The 24,031-nt window shown below is 42.5% G+C and overlaps 1 protein-coding gene across 7 annotated transcripts in view; it reads right to left on the bottom strand.

The window, feature by feature from the left end:
- MAGI2 (membrane associated guanylate kinase, WW and PDZ domain containing 2) overlaps positions 1 to 24,031 on the bottom strand; it is a 1,130,082-nt gene that overhangs the window by 109,670 nt on the left and 996,381 nt on the right. For all 7 annotated transcript variants that reach the window (XM_070424553.1, XM_070424554.1, XM_070424557.1 and 4 more), the window contains one exon: positions 18,917 to 19,165. In XM_070424553.1, the coding sequence (XP_070280654.1) occupies positions 18,917 to 19,165 (249 nt within the window). The remainder of the gene's footprint in view (positions 1 to 18,916; positions 19,166 to 24,031) is intronic.

Genomic DNA, 24,031 nt, shown 5'->3' with positions numbered 1-24,031 from the left:
AGGTGTGAGTCCCTCCTGCCCTCACGACGACAGCTTTCTTATCTGCGATTCCTGATAAGATGCCTTCCCAGCTCAACTAGAGGGACACTGAATATCCAGGAACTACAGAATAGTGACTGTCACAAAGTGTTCCTGTCTCGTCCATCCCTGGCGAAGAATCCTGTTTTTCTGTCTTCAGAAACCCGAGCCAATTTTTAATCTGGCTTATTTTCCATCCTGTCTTCCTAGAAGTCGTGAATGAGTATGTTCTATGGTGACAAACCCATTCAGCTGGATGTCACTTCCTGGAATGTAACATAGTATCCTTCAAAAGAGGATTTCTTGGTCACCGGGGGGCGAAGGTGTGGGAAAGGAAACCGGTGTTTGGTATTTTTTTGAACAATTGTGGTAAAATTAAGAAAAAGCAGACAGCATGACTGTTTTCCTCTAGCAGTCTGTGAAATTTAGCTTTCTAAAAATGAACTATCTTCTCCAAGGTTCATAGCCAAATGAGTTGCAAGACCCAAAATCGAGCAGCTGGTGTTTTAAGGACTGCATATTCCGAAAGCGCACTTTCCCCCCAGCACTCACGAGTCATTCTTTTGTGGTTGAACAGTTTTGTTCCCCTGCATTGGGTAACAGGCAGATGGTCAGAGGGAAGAGTGGGAAGAGGGACCCATCATTAGCAATTCGGGAGCCCAGCTGAACTCGTGTTTCCAAGGGCAGAAAGCACCACACAGGAAGTATTAACTATGTGACTGGACAGAAAGACACACTCCTCAGCCATAGCTGATCTTGTATGCTTTTATTTTGCTGAGAGTACATTGGTACTAGAAGGAAATCTCATTGCACTGGGAATGGTAATTAGCTATTACTTGTGTTCTACTCTCCTAGAACACGGGGCTGGGTTAAGATGCTTCTATTGTTTGGGAAGATTTCGTGGGCTCGTTTGTAGACACAGGGCCAGTTTCAGGGGGTGTGACCTGAGCAGTCACACAGGTCCATGCTCTCCAAAGGGCCTTGTGTTTGACTTAATGGTCTGCTGTCACCATCTTGACATTCTCAATGGCTTTTGAACAAGGACCTCGCATTTTCATTTTGCACCAGACCCGGAAAATTATGTAATTGATCTTATGTAGATAGGTCCATAATCTATTTGCTCCTTGAATCACCCCATTGTTTTTAGTGTCTGCAGTGGAAGGTATAGATGAGAATATGTATGGTAAAGCTTCTATGAAAAATTATTACAAACGGTGGTAGAGACAGAGCCAAACAATTCCTTGCCTTTGTGGCTGCATTTCTCATTCCCATACACATCACTAGAAGAGGTACTCCAAATAATTTCTGCTAAGTGTATTCTCTCTCTCTCTCTCCCACTCTCTCTCTCTCAACCAACAACTTACACATCATGCCACAAATTCATAGGGAATGGGTTTTGCAGCTCAGGCTCCTTTCCGTTGGTTTTTACAAAGTGTCCTTCTCTGGGTGGAGTGGGCGGTGCTCCAGTTGAACCCAGGTATCTTTCTCTTAGGCTGCTTCCTTCTCTTTCTGATAATTTTCCATCACATGTTTCAAGAAGCTATTATTGGCTATTAGGGTGCTTAATATACTCAATACGTACATCAATTCTCCTGGCAAGAATCTTGCCCCTAACTTGTTTGTTCACAACAGTGCCCACTGCATGCTGGGTGACAATGCAGATTCCTCCGGTTTTGCTATGGGAACATTTGTGAGGCATTCCTTTTGAACAGTGCCCGTTCTCTTGAGGTCTACAATGTCACCTTTCTAGTAGATTCACATGTGTGTGGCCAAAGGAACAACTCTATGTTTTCTAAAAGGCCTAGAGAGGAGAAACCAAGATGGCGGCATAGGTTAACACCGGAGTTTGCTGCCTCGAACAACCACTTCAAAAATACAACTAAAAGACGGAACGGACATCATCCAGAACCACAGGAAGGCTGGCTGAATGGAAGTTCTACAACTAGGAGGAACCGAGAATCAGAGGAGGCGCAGTGCTGAAGTAAAATACTAAGGTGTGGAGTGCACGCGGCGCAGGCTGGTGGCTGAGGGCGCGGTTGTCTGTTTCAATCCGGAGGGAGCCTCAGACTCAGAGCTCCAGATCCGGGCGAGTCTCTAGGGACCCAGACTCAAACGGGGGAAGCAGGACTGTCTGGCTACGGTCCCTCCGAGGTTTGCAGCTGTTGCTGGGAGAGAGAGGCAGAGCCCCTGGGGACGGACTGAGAGCAGCCATAACTGCTCCCTCCTCCGCCCTGTTGATCCTGTGGGACCCGCCCCGCCCAAGCCCTGCACAGAGGCATTTGCAGGATAGCCTCAGGCAAAGGCTAGATTAGCACTTCCCTAGAGGACACAAGTTCTTCCACTGCAAACACAGCTGATTATCACAGCCAGTCGGCCTGGAGGTCAAATCCCTCTAGTATTAACTATAACAATCAAGGCTTAACTACAACAAGACTGCGCACAAAGACCACTAGGGGGTGTACCAAGAAAGCATAAAAAAATGCGGAGACAAAGAAACAGGACAAAACTATCAAGGGAGGATATTGAGTTCAGAACCACACTTTTGAGGTCTCTCAAGAGGCTTCTAGAGACTGTCGATAAACTTGATGAGATGTACAGGAAATCTAATGAGACCCTTGATGGTGTGATAAAGGACCATCTAGAAAGTAAGCATACACTGATTGAAATAAAGAATATTATACAGACTCCCAACAGCAGACCAGAGGAGCGCAAGAATCAAGTCAAAGATTTGAAATACGAAGAAGCGAGAAACACCCAACCGGAAAAGCAAAATGAAAAAAGAACCTAAAAATACGAAGATAGTGTAAGGAGCCTCTGGGACAGCTTCAAACGTACCAACATCAGAATTATAGGGGTACCAGAAGATGAGAGAGAGCAAGATATTGAAAACCTATTTGAAGAAATAATGACAGAAAACTTCCCCCACCTGGTGAAAGAAATAGACTTACAGGTCCAGGAAGCACAGAGAACCCCAAACAAAAGGAATCCAAAGAGGACCACACCAAGACACATCATCATTAAAATGCCAAGAGCAAAAGACAAAGAGAGAATCTTAAAAGCAGCAAGAGAAAGAAACTCAGTTACCTACAAGGGAATACCCATACGACTGTCAGCTGATTTCTCAACAGAAACTTTGCAGGCCAGAAGGGAGTGGCAAGAAATATTCAAAGTGTTGAATAGCAAGAACCTACAACCAAGATTACTTTATCCAGCAAAGCTATCATTCAGAATTGAAGGTCAGATAAAGAGCTTCACAGATAAGGAAAAGCTAAAGGAGTTCATCACCACCAAACCAGTATTATATGAAATGCTGAAAGGTATCCTTTAAGAAGAGGAAGAAGAAGAAAAAGGTAAAGATACAAATTATGAACAAAAAACATGCATCTATCAACAAATGAATCTAAGAATCAAGTGAATAAATAATCTGAGGAACAGAATGAACTGGTGATTATAATAGAATCAGGGACATAAAAAGGGAATGGACTGACTATGCTTGGGGGGGGAAAGGGTGTGGGAGATGCGGGAAGAGACTGGACAAAAATTGTGCACCTATGGATGAGGACAGTGGATGGGGAGTGAGGGCGGAGGGTGGGGTGGGAGCTGGAAGGAGGGGAGTTATGGGGGGAAAAAAGAGGAACAAATGTAATAATCTGAACAATAAAGATTTAATAATAATAAAAAAAAAGGCCTAGAAAACATATAGCGGGTGCCTCTCCTTCCCTTTGTGTTAGTCATTTTTATGCATTGCTGGAAGATGGTGGTTCGGCTGAAAGAAAATTAAAGATCCTCGATTCTTCACGTTTTGATTCAGGAGGCCTAAAAATTACCTTAATTCTCTCATTCTGTTGTGAAAATTATTTTTATGTAACAAGTCACTTATTTTTGAGTCATTCACAAAGCAAATGTCCTTTTTTCTCGCTTCACATTGACTTTAATATATACCACCACATTTCAAGGAGTTTGTGTATTCTTTTGATATGATAATTCCCTCATAATCTGACAAAAGTGTAGATATTAGAGGGGCAGGAACCAAAGAAACTTCAGAATAGACATGATCCTCAAATCTGAAGTTAGCCAGGAGGGAATGGGTGTGGGTATGGAGAGCTGGAGAGAGAGGATGGAAAGACAGTTTCTAGACACTTCATTCTGGATACATAAGCCTTTATCTTCTGTAGAAATATGTCTCATTTTATTGTATATATCCCAAGAAGTCACACTTTACCTTGCTAATTTATAGGTAGCTGGGACATTCTGTTCTTTTTAATATGTTTTGGTCTGAAAGTTGCTATAGAAAATCTGGTCCCATTAAGTCAAATATCAACCCTACTCAATATTTTTGTACTTCCCCCAAAGGCCCTGAAAATGATACACATTTCCATCACTCAGTAAAATCAGCAACCTAGGATTCTTCAGTCATGGAGTAGAAGATGAAATTATGTGTTGCTCAACTTGAATAATTTTAGTGAGTAAAACTGTACAGCTTTTAGCAAGCTTTGCATACAGATAGCTAAGTAGCAAGCTGATTCAGTAATAATGGGATAATTAGAGTTATTAATATTAATATATAATGAAGGGCATTTTCTCTGCAGAGCAGAAAAACAAGCTGTTTTTACAGTTACAGCATATATATCTATATGCTAATGTATATGACAAAGGTATATATATGTATATACTATAGTATATTTATATATATAAAAACACTGATGTGTACCTATTATTTCTAAAATAATTAAAATAAAAACCGCATTCTAAATTTTAAAAAGAAACCAAATATTAGCATATTCTTAGAAATGTGCATTAAAAAATTTAAAAGATCAAGAGAAAAACAAGAAACAAAAACTTCAAAGTGAATCCCAACATTTTTGAGTGAGATCTTATCTGGAAGACAAATAGGCCTTTGTTGTGATATACCTCTTGACAATGAGCTTAAGTCAGTGGTTCTCAACTTTCCTAATGCCACGACCCTTTAATACAGTTCCTCATGTTGTGGTGGCCCCCAATTTCATTGTTACAAATTGAACATAATTAAAGCATAGTGATTAATCACAAAAACAATATGTAATTATCTATGTGTTTCCGATGGTCTTAGGCGACCCCTGTGAAAGGGTCATTCGACCCCCAAAGGGGTCGTGACCCACAGGTTGAGAACCGCTGCCTTAAGTGGAAGTTTTGGAGAGGGACTTAAAACAGCAACAAGCACTCCTGGGTTTGAGGTGTGGTATTCACTCCCATTCCAAACATGCAAATCTACCTTTCAAAGGGTTAGTTAATGACAAATCCAGTTCCTGAATAAGAGCTTTGTTTCATTAATAATTTATTACTGAGGGCTTATCAAATTATTACTAGAAAATACTGGATTATCCTACAAAATGAGAAAATTGTATAAAAATTTCAAAATTCATGTCATGATGTAAAAGGGGCAAGGTACAAAGAATAATAGTACTATCTTCTAGTGATTGGAAATTTATTGTGAATAAAACAATTTAATTAAAATAGTATATGCACAAATTAAAAAAAAGGACAATCAATATATGAAAAACCTTATAATGAAAAAGCTTAGTTTTCTAATTCTCACCACCCTCTCCAATTCTGTGACCAAAGGCTAGCATCTTAAATCTTTCAGCATTTCTAATTATATTCTCAGGTGGCTATTTCTCAGTTTCTCAACTGGAGTCAATATCTATGTGTCCTGCAAAAGGAGTTTCCACTTTTCTGTCTTTAAAATGCCTTCCCCACTCAGGCCCATTCCTTTCTTCTTCATTAACTACCGTTTTATCGGTGTGTAAGAATGGGAGGAGATAAGCATGTTATCGTGTTAACACCATTAAATAGAAACTAAAGTATCTTTTGTAAATTTAAGTCAGCTGCTGAAATTAATATTTTGGTGCACTAGTTAGAATTTGGAATCTTCTTGGGGAAAAATGATCCATAATTTATGAGCTCAAACCTTAAAAGTCCTGTTGTCTCCCTACAGCCTTGACAGATACACATATAAAAAAATCAACTGATTTCAAGAGTTCAGAAAAATGTCATAAACTGACATTTCATCAACCCCAGGTATTGGGTTAAAATGTTCCATAAAACCACATTTCTTCTTTTCCTCTGTATCTTGCAACTGCCTTTGGAGACGTCACTCCCATCCATGCACTTGGCCCTCAGTAATTTCTCAGCAGGCCCCATAGTTAACAAGCAGGTGTTGCTGACAAGTCATGTTTCTCATTTTTATGGATGCAGTGTATTCTATCTCTGTCATCTCCTGTTTCCTTTTATAGCTTCTGAAATTGTGTTTTGTAAAAAGTCACTTGGCTAACTTCACACCATTTCCCTGTTATAATAGGTAAATGTCAAAAGCCATCAGGTGCAGTATCAGCTTTCCATTGTATTCCCCTAAGTCCTCTGGTAGATAACAATTTCTTGCAATATTTTCTTAATGCAAATGAAAACAGATACTAACCCAGGCAAAGATCCCTCCTGAACCAGCTGTCCTTTTCAATATGTTATCCAGATGATTACATGAATATTTATTGGTTCTTCATTTTCTCACAGAAGCCAACGTTCCTCTAACAGGGTATATCATGTTTTAACTTGAAATAATGCAAATTTTGCATGACTGGATAAAACTCAATATGAATAGTCCCCCAAGCACAGTGTTCAGGAGCTCAAAGATCTTGATCATATATTAACTTTGGAAACAACTTGCAGCATGACTTCTGAATGGCCAAATAAATCATGTCAGAGTTTTGTTACTTGAAAAGTGAGACCATCACTGCATATGATTTTTCTTATCCTTAGCTTTCTTATTTCCAAATATTGCACGTTTAACTTTATCTGGAATTTCTGCTCATGTGTATTTTCTCACATCCCTTGGACTTTAAAGTAAGTATATGTTTTCATTTTTACTAAGCAGACATATGTCTCCATAATAATTTCACCTAAGATCATCATCATGAGATGATATTTATTACTCTAACATGAGAAGTGGAAAAAAAAAGAAGTGTTGAAGAGCCTCAAAATGTATTTTGTTGTTCAGAGTGAAATACCAATTACACTGTAGAGGGAAGAGACCAAAAGTGAAACAGCACTTAACTGAAAAAATAAAATAAGGATGACAAAAAAGCAGCACACAAAAAGGTCCTCAGCATCATTAGTCTCTAGGGGATAAATGCCAATTAAAACCAAAGTGAGATACCACAAGACACCACTTATAATGGTTAAAACAAAAATAAACAAACAATAAAAAACAAAACAAAAATCAGAGCCTGAAAGAAACAATATCCTAAGGATGTGGAGCATTTGGAGTCCTCATATATGGGACTACAGAATGGTATAGCCACCTTGGAAATTGGTACCATAAGAACCAGAAATCCCACTTCTAGGTGTTTAACCAAATGAAATTGAAACCTGTTTTCACATAAAACCTATTTAAAAAGGTTTATAGAAGTTTTATTCATAATCATTAAAATTAGGAAACAACCCAAATATTCTTCAGTTAGGGAATGGGTAAAAGAAAACCACCATGGTACATCCACACAGTGGAATACTATTCAGCAATTAAGAGGAACCAAATACCGACACCTGAAAAAACATGGATAAATCTAAAATGCATAATGCGAAATGGAAGAAGCCAGACTAAACTCATAAGGCTACATACTGTATAAGTCCATTTCTACAGGAAAAGGCAAAACTATAGAACAGAAAGCAAAGTCGTGCTTGCTAGGACTGGGGGTGACTGGGGTGGGGTGACTTCATTGTTACATAACTAAATGTTTATCAAAACTCACAGACTACAGACCCAAAAGAGTAATATTTAGTATATTTAATTAAACCTTAAAAATGGGAGAAAAGTAAAGAAAGTCAGGGGTTGATAAAGAGGGGGTTTTGGATGGAAATACATAGAAGTCATAAAGACCTGATGTCAGATGAGTAGGAGAAAGCGGTGGGAGGGGTGTGAAAGGGTCCGGGAAGGCTTCAGAGAGGAAGGGCTGCCTAGCCTGCACTGAAAAAGATATCAGGACTTTTCCAGGTGGGCAAGTATGGGGAAGGCACCACAGTCGCAGGTGAGGCGACGTGCAAAGGCACAGAACTGGAGATTAGCAGTCTGTGTCATGGGTGTGGAGTGCAATGAGCTCAGACAGTGAGACCTGGTAGCTAGGGCCAGATCATGAGAGGCCAGGCTGTGCCAGGGAGCTTGGAATTTTACAGCCAAAGGAGAAGTCTTTAGGGAATAAATAGGCACATGTCAAAAGCCATCACTAATGAATCGGGAAAGCTAAGTGATATTGTTGGTTGTTTTAGAAAGAGGACCATTGTGGCAGGTGAAGGGTGGACTGAAGGATGAGAGGGAGGGAAGAAGGCTGGAGGCAGGGCACCTAAGGGTGGTTACAATGCTTCAGAGCTCTGCAGCCCCACTGGGGACCGAGCCTGCAACCTGGGCATGTGCCCTGACCAGGAATCAACCATGACCTCTTGGTTCATAGGTCGACGCTCCACCACTGAGCCACACCAACCGGGCACAGGGCCAAACCTTTGAGCTATGTGCTCTTCCTTGCTTATTGGACGATTCTTCTGTCACCATGAGTCCATAAATATACACGTTTATGATGAATAGTTTCTGAACAGAAGGTTTTGGGCACTTCACCCTTGAAAGCAGATGGGCTCATCAGGTGCCCAACATCTGGGCATGTTTGTGGAGCAAACCTTTGCTTGGCTTATAAAAATAAGATCTGGAAGAAATCAAACTGGAAAATGAAAATGCCAAGAGCAGCCCCCACTATTTAGTTAATATTTTTGGCTTTGCATATATCGTAGGAATGCCCGGTGCGTATCACCAGAAAACACTGACCGATTAACCTGGAGAAATGATTCCCACCACATACTGGCAATAGTTTGTTTGGGAAAACAATCCAGCTTAAATTTCAAAATCATTGCTGATCAAATGAACAAATAAAAAGGGTTTGGTGTGGCAGGAAGGACTGGGTAGAGGGACTCCCCGAGTCCTTGGCGAAAGCTGGGGCTCAAAAAGAAATGCCATTTACTCCAGTTCAAATGGGAAAAAATATTCTCTAATAGCACTCTTTCAACATCGCTGAAAAATGATGATAAATAACATCACTGGGTTCAGTTAACAACATGCTTTTAAAGTGGTTGTGTATATGAAACCAGCTTTTCTTATGTAGCTGATGGTTGGGAAAAAAAGAAGAAAAAATAAAATTACAGAGAATTGAATCCAACATGAGGCCCTGAATAGATTATAAAGATAATGTGTCTTCTGAAAAGGTGACCTGCAGGCTTGCAATTGGTTTGAGTTCCCTAGGAGTGATGGGCATTTCTCACTGGTGAAGGGTGATTCTGCCTGAAGCCCGGGCCGTCTTCACAGTTGCACACTCCCGGTACCATCCAGCGAATAACAAGAAGCTGCAGGACACAAGCCCAGAGGGAACAGCCACTGATCATCCGCGTTGGAGACTTTCAGACAACCGAATAGCTGAAGGTAAGAAGATATCTACACATTCACCTTCTGCGGCTGCCTGGAGAGTCTTTGAACACAATAATAAAAACCCTCTTGAAAAACGATTCCCTAGTGGGAAGAACTCATGATTTATGAGCTCCATTCAAACAATAATAAAAATGGTCCAGGATTCTTAAAAAACGCACTGTGAACACTCAGATTTTTTTTTTTTTATAGGTTGGGTTTCTCCTCTTCTTGAGAACAAATACGAATGATGGTGGTTCTCTGCAGGTTTATTTTTACAATTTAACGATCTTTAAATTTGTTAGTGCTGTGAGAATGAAATGTTTCCATGCGTCTTTCCATTTTAATAGAGGCTTCAAAGTTCAGATATCACAGTACTCAGAGTTTGATGCAAAATCTTTTCTTGTTTGCCTGTCTGTTTACTGGTGGGACCTAGTCAGTGAGGTTTAAATTTGGGAACAAAACTAATCATGCTCGGGACTGGAAAAAAATGGAATTTAATCAATAGGTCCCATTCATCCTGGTTTTAGTTGGGTAGGATCCTAAAAAGAAAGAATGTGATTCAGAAGTTGTTCACTTGGAACTAAAATGGGCTGCTTTGTGAATGAAGGTTGTGAAAGGAATAAATAATTTGAAGTAATCTTTTTTTTTTAAGGAGCTTGGGCTGCCGTCCAAACCCTCCTGTTTAGGACAATATAATTACTGCTGAGGTGGTGCTCACACAGATGGACGGCGATTCCAGGAACAGTCAGTGCCAGGATGAGGTGAATCAGAGAGCATCCTGAGGACAAGGGCTTTGCAACCCAGATGCGTCCAACATCCTTCCGATTTCCGGGGCTGCCCAGAGGCACAGAGACGGCCCCTGAGCCCAATTCCTTAGAGAGCCCTCTCACTTAAGACTTCGCCACGCCCTGAGCTGACTATTGAATCACTGACTCAGGCTGAGAACAACTGATGAGAAGTCTGTATTCCGGAACACTGCTCTAGTTCCACCTTAGCACAGTGTGATTTCCCATGCTGGCAAGGACCAGCTTGCACAATTCCTCCCCTTAAGTCAGTGATTTTCAACTGGTGTGCTGCGGACATTTTTAAAACATGCAATACCTTACTATTTAGTCAGGGGCACGGACCTCTTTTCCCTTAGATTGTCAAATAAAAATATGACAACAGCCAAAACAATGTGAGTGCCTTGTCTTAAATAAGAAATATATAGAACATAGAGTTGCATCTTATTAGTCACTTCATATGATAAGGTTGCGTCTGATTGGTTAATTCTTGGTACCAGAAATCTATATACGAGTATGGGCACCTGATTTTTTTTAAAATGCTGCTTTGGAGCAAAAAGGGTAGGTAATTACTATTTTCTTTGGTATATTAATAAAAATTATACCTATTTTTGTCAGATAGGCAAAAAAATGTAATCTATTTTTTGATGTGCAGCAGAATTTTAGTAATTAGTTTTACAATTTAATGATCTTTAAATTTGTTAGTGCTGTGAGAATGAGATGTTTCCATGTGTCATTCCATTTTAATAGAGGCTTCAAAATTCAGGAATCAAAATACTCAGAGTTTGATGCAAAATCTTTTCTTGTTTGCCCGTCTGCTGAAATGAGATGTGCCAGAGCTGAAAATGGTTGAAAATCGCTCCCTGAGCGATCCTCGGTTGTGCTGCTCGTTCTCAGAGATCAGTCTTGCTGCCTTTGAGGGTGTAATGTCTGGGTTTAGGTGCAGGGAAAGTCAGAGCAGCACGTGTTCACACTTTCACTTTCATGAGGACAGTGCCAGGTCACTGTGTGAGGGTCCAATCCAGTCCCACCAACACAAATTATGTGACAAATCCTCAAAAAGCATGCTCCCAGGAGCTGTGAGGGGTTCACAGAAATGTCACCATGTCTTGCCCTTAAGAAATTTATTTAGAGGACATGAAACATAGAGATATCAAAAGTAAAATGGCAATAATGGATAGTAATCCTATATAGTAAAGAGCTAATATGCAAATGGTCATCATACCCTCACGCCCTCACGCTGTCACACTCAGACACTCAACACTGGGGAGAGAGGAATGGGGATCAGCCAGGCTGTGGCCCAGGAGAGGGACAAGCCACCCGCCCCATGCTCCCGGGTACCAGCGGCCGCACCTATGGCCTGGGAAAGGGACAAGCCACACACCCTGCAGTCCCAGGCACCAGTGGCTGCGCCTGCAGCCCAGCCCAGGAGAGGGACAAGCCGCCTGCCCCACAGTCCTGGGTGCCAGCGGCTGGGGCTGCGGCCCGGGAGAGAAACAAGCTGCCCACCCCGTGGTCCCGGGTGCCTGCGGTTGGCCCGGGTGAAGCCAGCCTGGGTCCTGGGTGCCTGTGGCCAGCCGGAGGAGGGAATCCTGTGTCCTGGATGTGGGGGGAGGCAGAGGTGGTTAGGGGCGATCAGGCCAGCAGAGGAGCAGTTAGGGGCAATCAGGCCGGTAGGGGAGCAATTAGGGGCGATCAGGCAGGCAGGCAGATGTGGTCAGGGGTGATCAGGCAGGCAGAGGGTCTAGGGGCAATCAGGCAGGCAGGCAGGCAGGCAGGCAGGCGAGCAATTAGGAGCCAGCGGTCCTGGATTGCAAGAGGCAGTCAGACATCCCCTTTAGGGTCCTGGATTGGAGAGGGTGTAGGCCTGGCTGAGGGCCCCCCACCTTCGTGTACGAATTTCATGCGCTGGGCCTCAAGTAACAGACATAATAACAGATGGGAAGCCAGGGAGCAGTCGACCATTAAGGGGTTTACAGGCAAGAATTCCATATAAGAATGAATGAAAAGACTTGAGGGAGAACATGGAGGGGCCAGGCAAAGTCTAAGGGATTAAGAGATTTCTGAGCTAAGTGTGAGGGCCCTTTGCTGTTTGGGCAGTAGCCTTTTCCTCACAGGGCTGCTGTGAAAATTCAACACAAGGTAAGATTCTTAGCACAGTGCCTGGGAGAAAGCTTAGTAACATTTATTACTAGGTCAGAGGAGACTTTCCAAGTGGCAGAAGGCAAAACATGGACACGGGGACAGGAGAGCAAAAGTTATCTCCGGGAGTAAGTAAGGAACCCAGCTTTGGTCGAAGGGAACTGTGGGAGCTGTTGGTAAAGAGTGGCTGTGTCTACATTACCCAGGGTCTTGGATGTAAGAGAGGCCTGTTTGAATTTTGCCCTGTGGATATTTTTATCAGGGTGTTTTGATCAAGGACTCATTATAGGAAGACTGAATGGTACCTAGGAAGGGCTGCCTTCCTTGATGCACATTGGATCATTAGTGACTGCACTTCACTCCCACCCCAGCCCCTGGCTACCTCCTGAAGCAGAAAGTAAGTCACTCTCCTGCATGTGAAAAGATTGGTTTGATTTAAAACATATGTAGGTCAGTACAGACTAGGAACACAATCTGATCTCTTTTGTATATGCTGATTTTCCAAAAGATTATGAAGACATTTGCTTATTTTATGGTTTTATGAGTTCTATTTAGGAGCCAGATATGTAGTGCTCCCCCCCCCCCCCCACCACTATTTCTTCTGTTATAAAAACACTCACATTAACGGTATGGTGAGACTATCATGCCTCCTGAATGAGCTACTACTCTCAGCATAAAGCTCAGGGCAAAAGCACTGTGTCCTTGAAAGAATCCAAAGCAGAGATTCACTTAAGGAGTAAGGGAGTATTATGTGTCACAAGGCTGGTTCAGAATTCTGAAAGGAAACTTGCTTTTGAAAACCCACGAGAAATCAGTGAGACTCACTTCGTAATTCTCATGTTCAACTGCATGGGCGTAACTTAAGTGATTTTCTAGCAATGACTTCTGGAGTTTACAATGACTTCGAAAAGGTCAAGGTCCCAGCATCAGCATCAATTGCACCAATTACCTGTGTTTTTACGGGGATCAATGAATAAACCTCAATAGGGAGGCTTGACGAAAACCGACTGCCCCAGCCCAAACCAGTAAAATACAAGATGAGGCGCTTATTGGTTGCCCATATTGAGGCTTTACTTTAGGGCAAAACTTTGTAACTATGGGCCATTAAAAGAAATGTGCCACTAAGGGTTGGTTACAAGGTGTGGAGACAGCGACTGCATCCTGGGGAGGGCTGGGTGAGGCGTGGCGGTAGAACCCCCTGGGGAAGTTGCCTTTCTGCCTCCTGCAGCCTCATTTGGTTTATTTCTCTGTGTTATAAAAAACACTATGATTTTACAAGTGTGCCAGGAAGTGACAAAAGGAAGCAAACACTGCCTTAAATTGCTTTAAAAGGGGAGCTGGTTTAGTGCCGTTAAGTGCTTGTTTCAGATCATTTCTTGACAGAGTTAGAGAAGAACACAAGAATTGAAAGTGTTAGGAGCCATCTTCCAAACAAGATAAAGAATGAAAGCTTAAAATAATAGCGTAAGCCAATAAAAAATATGACCCAGGCCTCAGACTTCCCCAAAGCTTTTTATACCCAGACAAAACTAAACCAATAGCTTATTTTTCATGCTGAATCCTGGCATGAGATATATTAGAGCTGCAAGTGGCCATTCAGACCATTTTCCCTTATATTTTAGATGGAAGTCACAGGAAGACCAAGTGACTTGCTCAGGGACACCACAGTGAGTGGGCTTGTTATCCAATGCACTTCTATTTAGTTTAAAGCTCCTGTATTAGGTCAAGACTATAGAAAAGCTTGCTTTGATTTTAATTCGTACCTTCCCTAAGTTTAAGTGACTTTTCATTGGCTGAATGGTTGGTGATAGGAGTTTTGGTGAGAAAAAAAAATCTTCATCTGCTTCACTCCTTGTTCAGATTTATTTCATCCTTTCTTAAAAGGTCATAAAAGACCTGCTAGCTACACTTTTGAATTTCTAGAATAACTTTGAATCTCCAGAGCCTATGGACATCACCAAGGACTTTGAGAGAGTCATCAGGGCATTTTACCAAAGATGATGATCTCTCTCCTAGAACACTGGATTGCTGTGGGCCCTTCAAAAAGTCAGCAATGACCAAGTCTGTGCTCCAATCTTTGTCAAAGATTTGCAGTGCCAGCACGGAGCTGGAAGATTGTCAGAAGCCAGCAGTGTGCTGGCCAGTGATGTGTTTACAATAAAGACACAGAAACGGAGTCAATGCTGTTAGGACAATAGGAATGAAGGAAGGAAGGGTTGACGTGATTGCTCCCCTATTGTTGACTGCTGAGATTGTGGCCTGAATATGTTCTACCTCACAGCGCTTGTGGTGAGCCTGCATCTACGGGTATAAATTCCCTCACAGGCGCCAGTCTCCACTGCGTGTGTCCAAGCTGTCCACGTACGTCTACCCCATACATTTCAACATAACCTTCCTGACAAATTACAGAAAAGCAGGCGACTAAGTGTCACTTTTATGTCATCATTTGTGCCAAAGCACTTCTTGGGAACATCTGGTGGGGGGTGGGGGAGAGCAGGAAGTACCTGTAAGGATCAGGTTACAACTGTGCAATAAAGCCTAAATGTCAGGACTCAGCCTTGAGCTGGGGATACCCAAAGACCAACAACCCCACCGCCATGGCCACAGGGACATTTTTATAGAGCAGGCATTCGACCCACTGGGATTCAGAAGGCTACCTGAGCCTTCTATCCTGTGTACACAGACCTTTGTGAGAGTAACAACACTGCCCAAATATACCAAAGTGTCTAGGTTCTGAGAAGCTTCTAACATGGCTTCCAATATTCTGTTTACCCATAATATGGCAATGAACATCTTTGTTTGAATCTTTTTAAGAATCAAAAAATGCAGTTTCCTGTTACAGTTTGCTCTTATCCTAGGCTCTATTCTGCAAACCACTTTGTTTTCCCATGGGTCCAGTTTTAAGGTCTGAAAAAATATTTAATATTTTGGATAATGGGACAAAAACGCTCAGGAAGCTTGCCTATTCTCACTTTAAATCAAGACGGATATTCCAGCACCTGGGGTAGAAAGCTTTCTGCTCCAGACAATAATTGGCCTCCTGAGTCACTGGCTTTGGAGGGTAGTGTGCTCTTTAATTACATTAATTGATTAAAGAAAATTTCTTCTTTATTTTCTGGAAAAAGAGTATTTTTTGGGGGAAAAAAGTGAGGCTTTGGTAAAGAGCCCTACGAAATGGCAGGCGATAGTAAACCCAAAATCTCACCTCCCAAGTTCTCAATTTGTTAAATATCTGGCATCGCCAGCAGAGTTGGCCCCTGTGCTGAGGAAGCTATGGCAGGTGATTCTTTGTGAGCAGGGTGGGAGGTTTGCATCCGGGCTCTTCATCTCGCCTCTCTTATATCTTCAATAGAGGTGTTGTGTTTGCAGGAACATTCTCATAGGCACAGCTTTGAGCTTGAATTTTGATGTTTCCCATGACTTTGGTAGTTGATTACCTAGTGAATTCTGGGGTGACTTCCAGCCTGAAGCCTCAGCAAGGGCACTTCAGCGGCACTGGCACTGGCGAGGCTGCCACTGCTCTGTCCCCACAGCTGACCTGGGTGGCGGGGGGGGGGGGGGGGGGGGGGGGGGGGGGGGGGGGGGGGGATGGGGAAGGCCGGCATCTGGGGAGGGGGAGCTGGCTCTCAGGGATGCTCATTTGCTGCCCAGATTTTGCTGCTCTGGGCTCTCACTGAGCTGTGCTATCTAAAATGAGTAAGCTGAAGGGATGAGAAGACAATCCACAGCAGGGATGATGATCAGAAGAGCACAACAACATATTTGGTGCCTCGAATATTTTAGGCACTCTCATGTACCCTCACAGGGACCCCATGGCACAGGTATTAAAGTCATTCTCTGTTTACCACTGAGGAAACTGAGGCCCAAAGAGCTCATGTATCTTCCTCAAGGCCACACAGCTGATGGATGACGAGCCAGGTTTCACATCCAGGCAGTATGATTGTAGCTCCTGGCTGTTGACCGCACCACTCCCTTGCCTAAAGGTGATGGCGTGCTCACTGAAGGCATAACAGCGTTCTGCCTGCCAATGGAAAGTCTTCAGCAGCCGTGGGGAGAACCACACGTGTGTTCAGGATCCTTGGGCTCAGGGAAGATGCGGAGAGGAAAATGACACAAACCCTGAGAACGACCGTGACTCCTGAGAACCGGATAGCGTCACCAAGGGAGAGGTGGCACAAGGAAGGCCCCTTTCCATTCAGGAGCCACTGAGCACTTCTTTTCAAAATTACAAGTTCAAAAATTATTGCAGAAGTATGAAACAGCATCGGGTCCAAGAACCTTTTAGGTGAACGTGGCCAATTATGTTCTGTAAATGCCACCCGCCATCAGTGTAATCACTGCTCTTCCCACAGAACATGGGGCAACCTGCCTTTCACACTCCTTACATTGAAAAGAAATAAATATGAGAAAAATGAAGCCAGGAGGCATCATGAACTCCAGAAAATATTCCCACTCTCCAGGGTGATGTAAAATAATGCCATTTTGAAAATGATTAGAATTACTCTTTTGAGGTATAACTTGGTCGGAAGGAAAAATTCACATGTTGATTGTAAGCATTTGTACCTGTTGTTTTCCAAATCTACCTATGTATGAATTTTATTTGCAATAGAAAAAGCATTTGTGGTTTCTTTATGAAATAAGTGCATGCGTGTATACACACACACACACTCCCCTATACATTCAGCTACAATACTGTCACACTTCAAATAAAGCTGAGACCCTAAGAATATGCTTAACACTTTCATTGCAGCAGTACACTTATTTTTATTCCACCTCTTTACATATCCTTCTCCAATAAGTTATATAAATGACTGGAGTAGTTACAAAAGTTCTCTGTAAACATTTCCTCCAAGTATAAATTATTGGAAGACTGTTTATATAATTTATGAAAATCTTTAGTCTTGTGTCCTTTTAATCTTGGTGAAGCCATCCTACTGACAGAGTTCTGCTTTTGCTCTACGCATTAAGGTTGAATTTATTTCTTCAGCTTATCACAAAGAAAAAGAGAAATGAAACTGCACTTTCACATGGATGTCATTTAGCTTCTGCACATACTCACCGAGGCTTAATGCTTTTCTAGTTTTCACTCTTGAGTTTGTCAAAGCTGAAGCTAATCAGGGCAATTCTCTCTATTTAGTTCTGGTGGTGTTTTGATAACATTAAGTTTATCATAAAAAGTTCTTATTCCTCCTAATGCATTGATTTCTTGAGTATTGTTTAGCACTCACACCTCTCTCCCCAACCATGTGCTGGAAACAACCACAATTTATAAGAATTTTAGGCACAACATGACTCAATTATTTTTTCTCTTACTGCTCTCTATTCTGGTGTTTTTATCCACAACATTCTGGGCTAAAAGACCTCGGCGTTATAAACGAACAAGTGTTCCCTTCGCCTCTCTGTCCTGGCTGCTGAGGAACATCTGGGTAGGACTGCTGAAAGGAAAACCTTCAAGAACGCCTTTGTATCTACAGAGATGATTGACTGGAAGAAAAATATGACCTGTGATTGTCACCTGTTGTGCAGAATCATGGAACCTTAGATTTGAAGGAGCCTGACGAGGTGAAGTCTTCCATTTCTCCCGCCCGTGCTGCTACTACCCAAGGGGAAGGCGCCACTACAGGACCTACAGGGCTGTTTTAATGGCTCCCAACGACTTGTACTTCCACTCCTTTTTAAAAAATATGTTTTTAATTATTTAAGAGAGAGAGGAGGAAAGAGAGAGGAACATTGATGAGAGAGAACCATCAATCGGCTGCCTCCTGCACACCCCGTACTGGGGATCAAGCCTGCAACCCAGGCATGTGCCCTGACCTGGAATCCAATTGCAACCTCGAGATGCATGGGGTGATATCCAACCAATTGAGCCACACCGGCCAGGGCATGTACTCCCACTGTTGCTCCCTTCCCACAATTTCATTTTCCATAAGCTTATCTTCAAAAGATGTAAGTCAGATTTCTGTCCATTGATTAAAACCCTCCAGTGGCCCCAATGATTTAGACCACAATCCAGACTTCTGCCCATGGGCATATGAAGCCTCACGCCCTGGCTCCTGCCCAGCGCTCTGGTCTCCTGCCCCCTCCCTGTCCACCCTGCCACAGCCACCGGGCTTCTGTGTGTTTCTTCAATGCTGAGCTCCTTCCCACCTCAGGGCTTCTGCTTAGACTGCTCTCCCTGATCCTCTGCCAACCTGGTTTCATCCTATCGCACAGGCGCACCCCTCCCCTCACACCAACACTCCCACTTCACTCTGTTTTATTTTCTTTCCAGTTCAAAATGAGGGAGGAGCTTTTATGGGAGTGTTGGATTGTCCTGAGCCAAAGGTCAGCAACATTTGGCTAATCAGTGTGCAGGATGCCTTCTGTGTGCCCACAGCCTGTGCCTTCCCGGCGCCGTGGTATGCCTCCCCCAGTCCTCCCACCTGCTTGTCAGCATCCCCACCACCAGAACAAAAGAAAACAAATCTCTCCTTCAAAGGCAGGCGAAGCAGCCACTTACTTATAGTGGATCCGGACTCAGGCCTGTTCAGGGAGCTGATGATGACGAAGCCGAAGCCTTCGTTCTCTTTCCGGTGAATGACCACGTCGCTGGTCTGCAGGCTGTGGGAAGCGAAGCCTTCCGGGGGAGAGGCGCTGCCACTGGGGGCAGCGTGGTTGCTGTTGGTGTAGGTGGCGTAGTCACTGCGTGGAGAGCTGTGGTGGGTTGATACGGAGCCTGGACTCCTCCCGTTCTCTGGGCAGGGCTCCCCTGCAACAACGTAGAATACAGGCGCTTGGTTATTTAACAAGGTCTGGTTGAGTGCCTCCTGTGTACTAGGCACGGTTCTAGATACCAGCATTGTGACCAGACTGGTTGACTGGCTTCTATTCCCCCCCAGAGGTGCAGAGCCCAAACCCCTCAACTTTCCTAAGTGCTGCTCCCTGTTTGCATTTCCCCCTTGTTAAGACTGCAGCCCCCCCGGACAGGACAATGTCTAGTTAGAGACAGCGGGCTTCTTAGTTGCATAATAATAATTGATCACAGAAGATCATAAAACAAGTGGACAGGCTCTTCAATGGTACTGTGAACACGAATTACTTAAAGAGCTTGTGAGAACTATCTTTAGAGTCCACACACTGCAAGTTTTTTCAGTAGATCTAGGGAAGACGGCACAGGAGTCTGCATGCAGGTTCAAGGTCAGACTTTGAGAACTGCTGCTGTAGGAGTCTTGGAAGTGGGGTTAACAGCCCAGGGAGTGTCTTTGTAAAGTGATCTAAAGTCATCATTTTACCAAGGAGCCACGGTTTTATTTAATTTTGTGATATTCTGTTAGCCTAGATGTGTTCACTTCCTGCAGGTAGGAAACATCCTTCTTAAAATAGTTTGCTTACTCCAGGATCTGACAATGTTACCAGGCTCAGGAGCAATGAATTTTGAATCATTAAAGGAAGTGTTGGAGGCCTGGCTCACTTACATTCTGTATTGTTAAAAAATACACTCTATTATCAATCAGATAAACCAAATCACCACTTTCACAAGAAAGCAAGCAAGCATATTCACAGAGAGAAGTGATAGACAGTTGGCAGCCAAGAGAAGCTAGTTTTTAAAATGAAAGTTGATCTGTCATCTAGAAAGAATTTTGTCATTTTAATTTAATACCTAGGTAATGGTATCTTGATTAAAAGAGCTGACATGGCACCTAGAATACTGTAATTAGAAATAAAGCCGTTTCATCTCCATCTTACAATTTAATTAGTGTACTCACTCAAAAGACGTTATGGAACAGAGGAATATGGAAAAGAGTCACAATTAATGATTTTTTTTTTTGGGGGGGGGTGGGTTGCTAGATATGGTCTCCTATTTAGAAGCCTGGAAAGTGTCTAGTTAAAAATAATTGGCAAAAGCTCCAATGAAAGCTCTTAACTTTATAAGCTGCAATTCCATTCTGAAATGGAAAAATTAGGGAGAAAGAACAGACTATAAGAAAGGTTCTGTGGAATACTATGCTGCTGTAAAAAGGAAGGAATTCTTACCATTTGCAACAGCATGAATGGAACTGGAGAGCATTATGCTAAGTGAAATAAGCCAGTCAGTGAAAGAAATATACCTCATGATCTCACTCATTTATGGATAATAAAGAACATTATAAACCGATGAACAAAAATAGATGCAGAGGCAGAGAAGCATCAAATAGACTGTCAAACTACAGTGGGAATGCTGGGAGGGTTGGGGGGGGAAGGTAAGAGATCAACAAAAGGACATGTATGCATGCATATAAGCATAACCAATGGACACAAGACACTGGGGGCGGGGGAGCAGGGGGGGCATGAGACAGGGGGTAGGGGAGGCCGGAGTAAGGTCAATGGGGAAAAAAAGGAGACATATGTACTACTATTTGTAATACTTTAAACAATAAAATAAAAAAAAGAAAGGTTCTGTTACACAGATACTTTAAGGAAAAGAAGCTGCATTCATTCATATACCCAGATTAAAAATGGTCTTATGAAAAAGCATTTACTTCTTGTTTGTAATTACTGAATAAAATCTAGGCTGCTGCTTATTATCATTTGATAACTTTGATTTTGGGGTAAGATTTAATTAATCAGGCTTTAATAGAAGGAAACAAATGGATGCTTTTCATCTGTAAGAAATGTACTGAAGTCATAAAAGAACAAAATGTCAATGTCAAAGCCTTTCCCTCTTTTCTATCAAATTAAAACTGCCTGTAAAATGTACCCTCTCTGCTAGAAAACATCATCCAAAGGCACGCAGTTATTGTCTTGGTGAAGCACATGTCCTTTATCAGTCCTGCACGTTGGAAATAAAGTGATTAGAGATAGTCAGGAAGAAGAAAAACAAACAAATTATTATGCTGCAACATTAAATTGAAAATCTCCCCGAGTTATTGGACCAAATCAGTAACTAAATGTCATAGGCAGTGACAAGAGAGATCTCATTTTCTGGCTGTCATATTTTAGGGGGTTGAGAGCTTGGTTGTCAGTAAAGCAGCAACAAAGAAAAATAATCCGTCTTTGCAATAAATGGCTGGGAGTGGCTATGCCTCAGGTTCTAGGGAGAGAAAGGAAATCATGGACTAAGTCAACGTGAGTGGTGCGTGGCCCCTGGGTAATTACATTAACAGGATACCTTTCTATTGCTGTTGGACTTCCCTGTCAACGTCTAGAACCAAGTTCTTCATCTTTAACAACATGAACATATTTAAAGCCAGGGAGTTAAGACTTCCAATGATTGATTTTGAGGGATGGAGTTGACTTGACATAATATTTTTCTACTCAGCTGGCTCTATGTCCAAATGAGACTCTTCTCTCCAAAAACCCTTCCTGGTGTAGGGCATGGACATCATTGTTTTAGAATATAATGTAGTAAAATGTCACAGAGTGACTAACTGTCATGTGCATTTTTTCAATTCACTAACTTCCTGACTCATCTTCTTGTCTCACACACAAATGAATGTACAGAATTCAGTCACTTAGTATCTACGTAAGCCAGATAATCCATTTTTGCTTCTGTTTTGTCCCAACCAGTTATACTGGAGATCATCATTGGCTGACTGGGAGAGGGTCTCCATTGGGGAAGGCCCTCCAGGTGAAATGTTTGGACTAGAAAAGTTGGTTCCTGGCTAGCAGACCCATTTATTCCAGGCCTATAGTTATTAGAATTAATTGTCAATGTTGTAAAATAGGCAGATTTTACAGAAATTTGGATTTCCAGTTTCTCTTGAAATATTTGGTAGTGATTACTAGACCTGGGGTATAGAGTTTGCAAGTCATCACAGTCCCAACTATTCCCCAATGTCTCTTGCAAATTTCTGAACCCATAGAGTGAGGGGTATGCAGGGCCAGAGGGACTCATTCAACTGGAGGTGTTGTTTCTTTTCTAGATCACACAGTGGGGCCAGGACTCCAGGACTCTGTCACCAAACAGACCTTGCCTGCTTCCGGGGTATATTGGGCCTTTTTTTAGGACTGTCCCCCAGAGGATGACAGCACCGCAGATGCACATGTCTTGTGTTGGAGCATGGCCAAGGCAGTGGGGTTTGTATGTGGACAGAGCGTGGACGTGGGGGTTGGAGTGTCCACATGCATGTGCACCTTCAGGGGCCTGATGGGGCAGGGCAGCCACAGGCTGTGGCCGTGCTGTCAGGAGCTGGCCTACCTGCAAGCACCTGTGTTGGTGCACTCCTGGTTTACACTCACCCAGGCAGACAGCTTATTCAAATGGGTGACATGCTGCTAGACAAAGAGTAAGAAAATGTATTTTGAATTGACAAAAAAGTGTAGTAACTATGACCAGGGAATCCACTGGCTCCCTAAACACTGGCTAAACTTCCCACCCCGCTGTCAGGAAAACCTTCCCTTTCTCGGCATTAGGACAGGAATTGGACGGTCCCGTAGATGTTGGAGAAGATACTGGTAGCTTTAAGGCGGACTGTAATATGTTTTGATTAAGTCATAAAACATTCACATCAGTTCTAGATTTACACTTTAGGAAATTCCTCAGAGACACCCTTCTCTCAGACAAATAGTGTGGATTCAAAATAATGTGTCATTAGGGTAAACATCTCAAACTGAGCTACTAAAGATATAAATGTTTATCCTTTCCGTGGAATAATTAAAGGCACTCTTCTACTATCCTTGGGAAAAAAACAACTATCAGATCTGATGGCATAAGTAAGACATCTCTCAAAACCCGTTTAAGGCGCAAGATCTGAGCTAAAATTATCCGGTAAAGAAAACAGGATACATTGCTGTATATTTCCTTCCTCTACTCCACATTTTCTCATTTTTGAGGGTCTAGCTTACCATTGCCCAATTGAAAATATTGCCTTTATATGTGCACTCTTTTCTGTATTTTAATTGTACGCCTTTTTATATTTCAATATTTGGAGCAGGTTTTTGTGTTATTTTAATTTTTGCCCAGTGTAACTCACCATCTGTATCTTTCATAATGGATGTGTTTTGTCTTGAGCATCAACTAGGAAGCTGGTGCCCAGTGTCTTCCGAGGTGGGCAAGACAGTTGTACAGCGCAGCAAGCCTACGGCTGAAGGGTATGATCTGTCTGACCTCCCTTCCTCCCAGCTTCTTCTCTATAATGTTGCTCCTTTGTGCAAAGAGGTGGCAACACGGCCCCTCTTCTTGCTCATCTTCTGTCTCTTCACAGCTGATTGCTTACTTTCCTTCAGCTTTCAATCATCTCGTCATATGCCAGGCTTGTACCTCCCACTGCCTTTGCTTAGGAAAGCGAAATCATAATGATAACAACAACCCTTGAAAAGGCATCTCCACTGTCATTTGTAGTTGTCCCTTCTCACTGTTAAAGAAATGCCACTATGAGGCAATGCTGTCTTCCTATGTCTTTTAAAAAAAATCTACTTCTAGGCATTTACTTTACTATCAAAGTATCCTTTGCTGAACTTAATCATTTTCAATACTGATGAAGCTTTCAAGGAAGAGTGGGCTGAATTAACTTGGAAACTCTCCTGGTGAGAATGAGCAATCTGCAGCAGAACTTCAAAAATTAAATGCACTTGAAATGCACTTCAAAGCCTAAATGAGTAAAATTGGTAAGAACTGCAGCAAAGAGCATCTTTACGGAAGTCACATGACCCACAA

The sequence above is a fragment of the Myotis yumanensis genome, unplaced genomic scaffold (genome assembly GCF_028538775.1).
Source record: "Myotis yumanensis isolate MYYU_CA2020_CCGP unplaced genomic scaffold, mMyoYum1.0.hap1 SCAF_9, whole genome shotgun sequence".
Taxonomy (NCBI): Eukaryota; Metazoa; Chordata; class Mammalia; order Chiroptera; family Vespertilionidae; genus Myotis; species Myotis yumanensis.
This window is presented reverse-complemented; position numbering and strand designations above follow the sequence as displayed.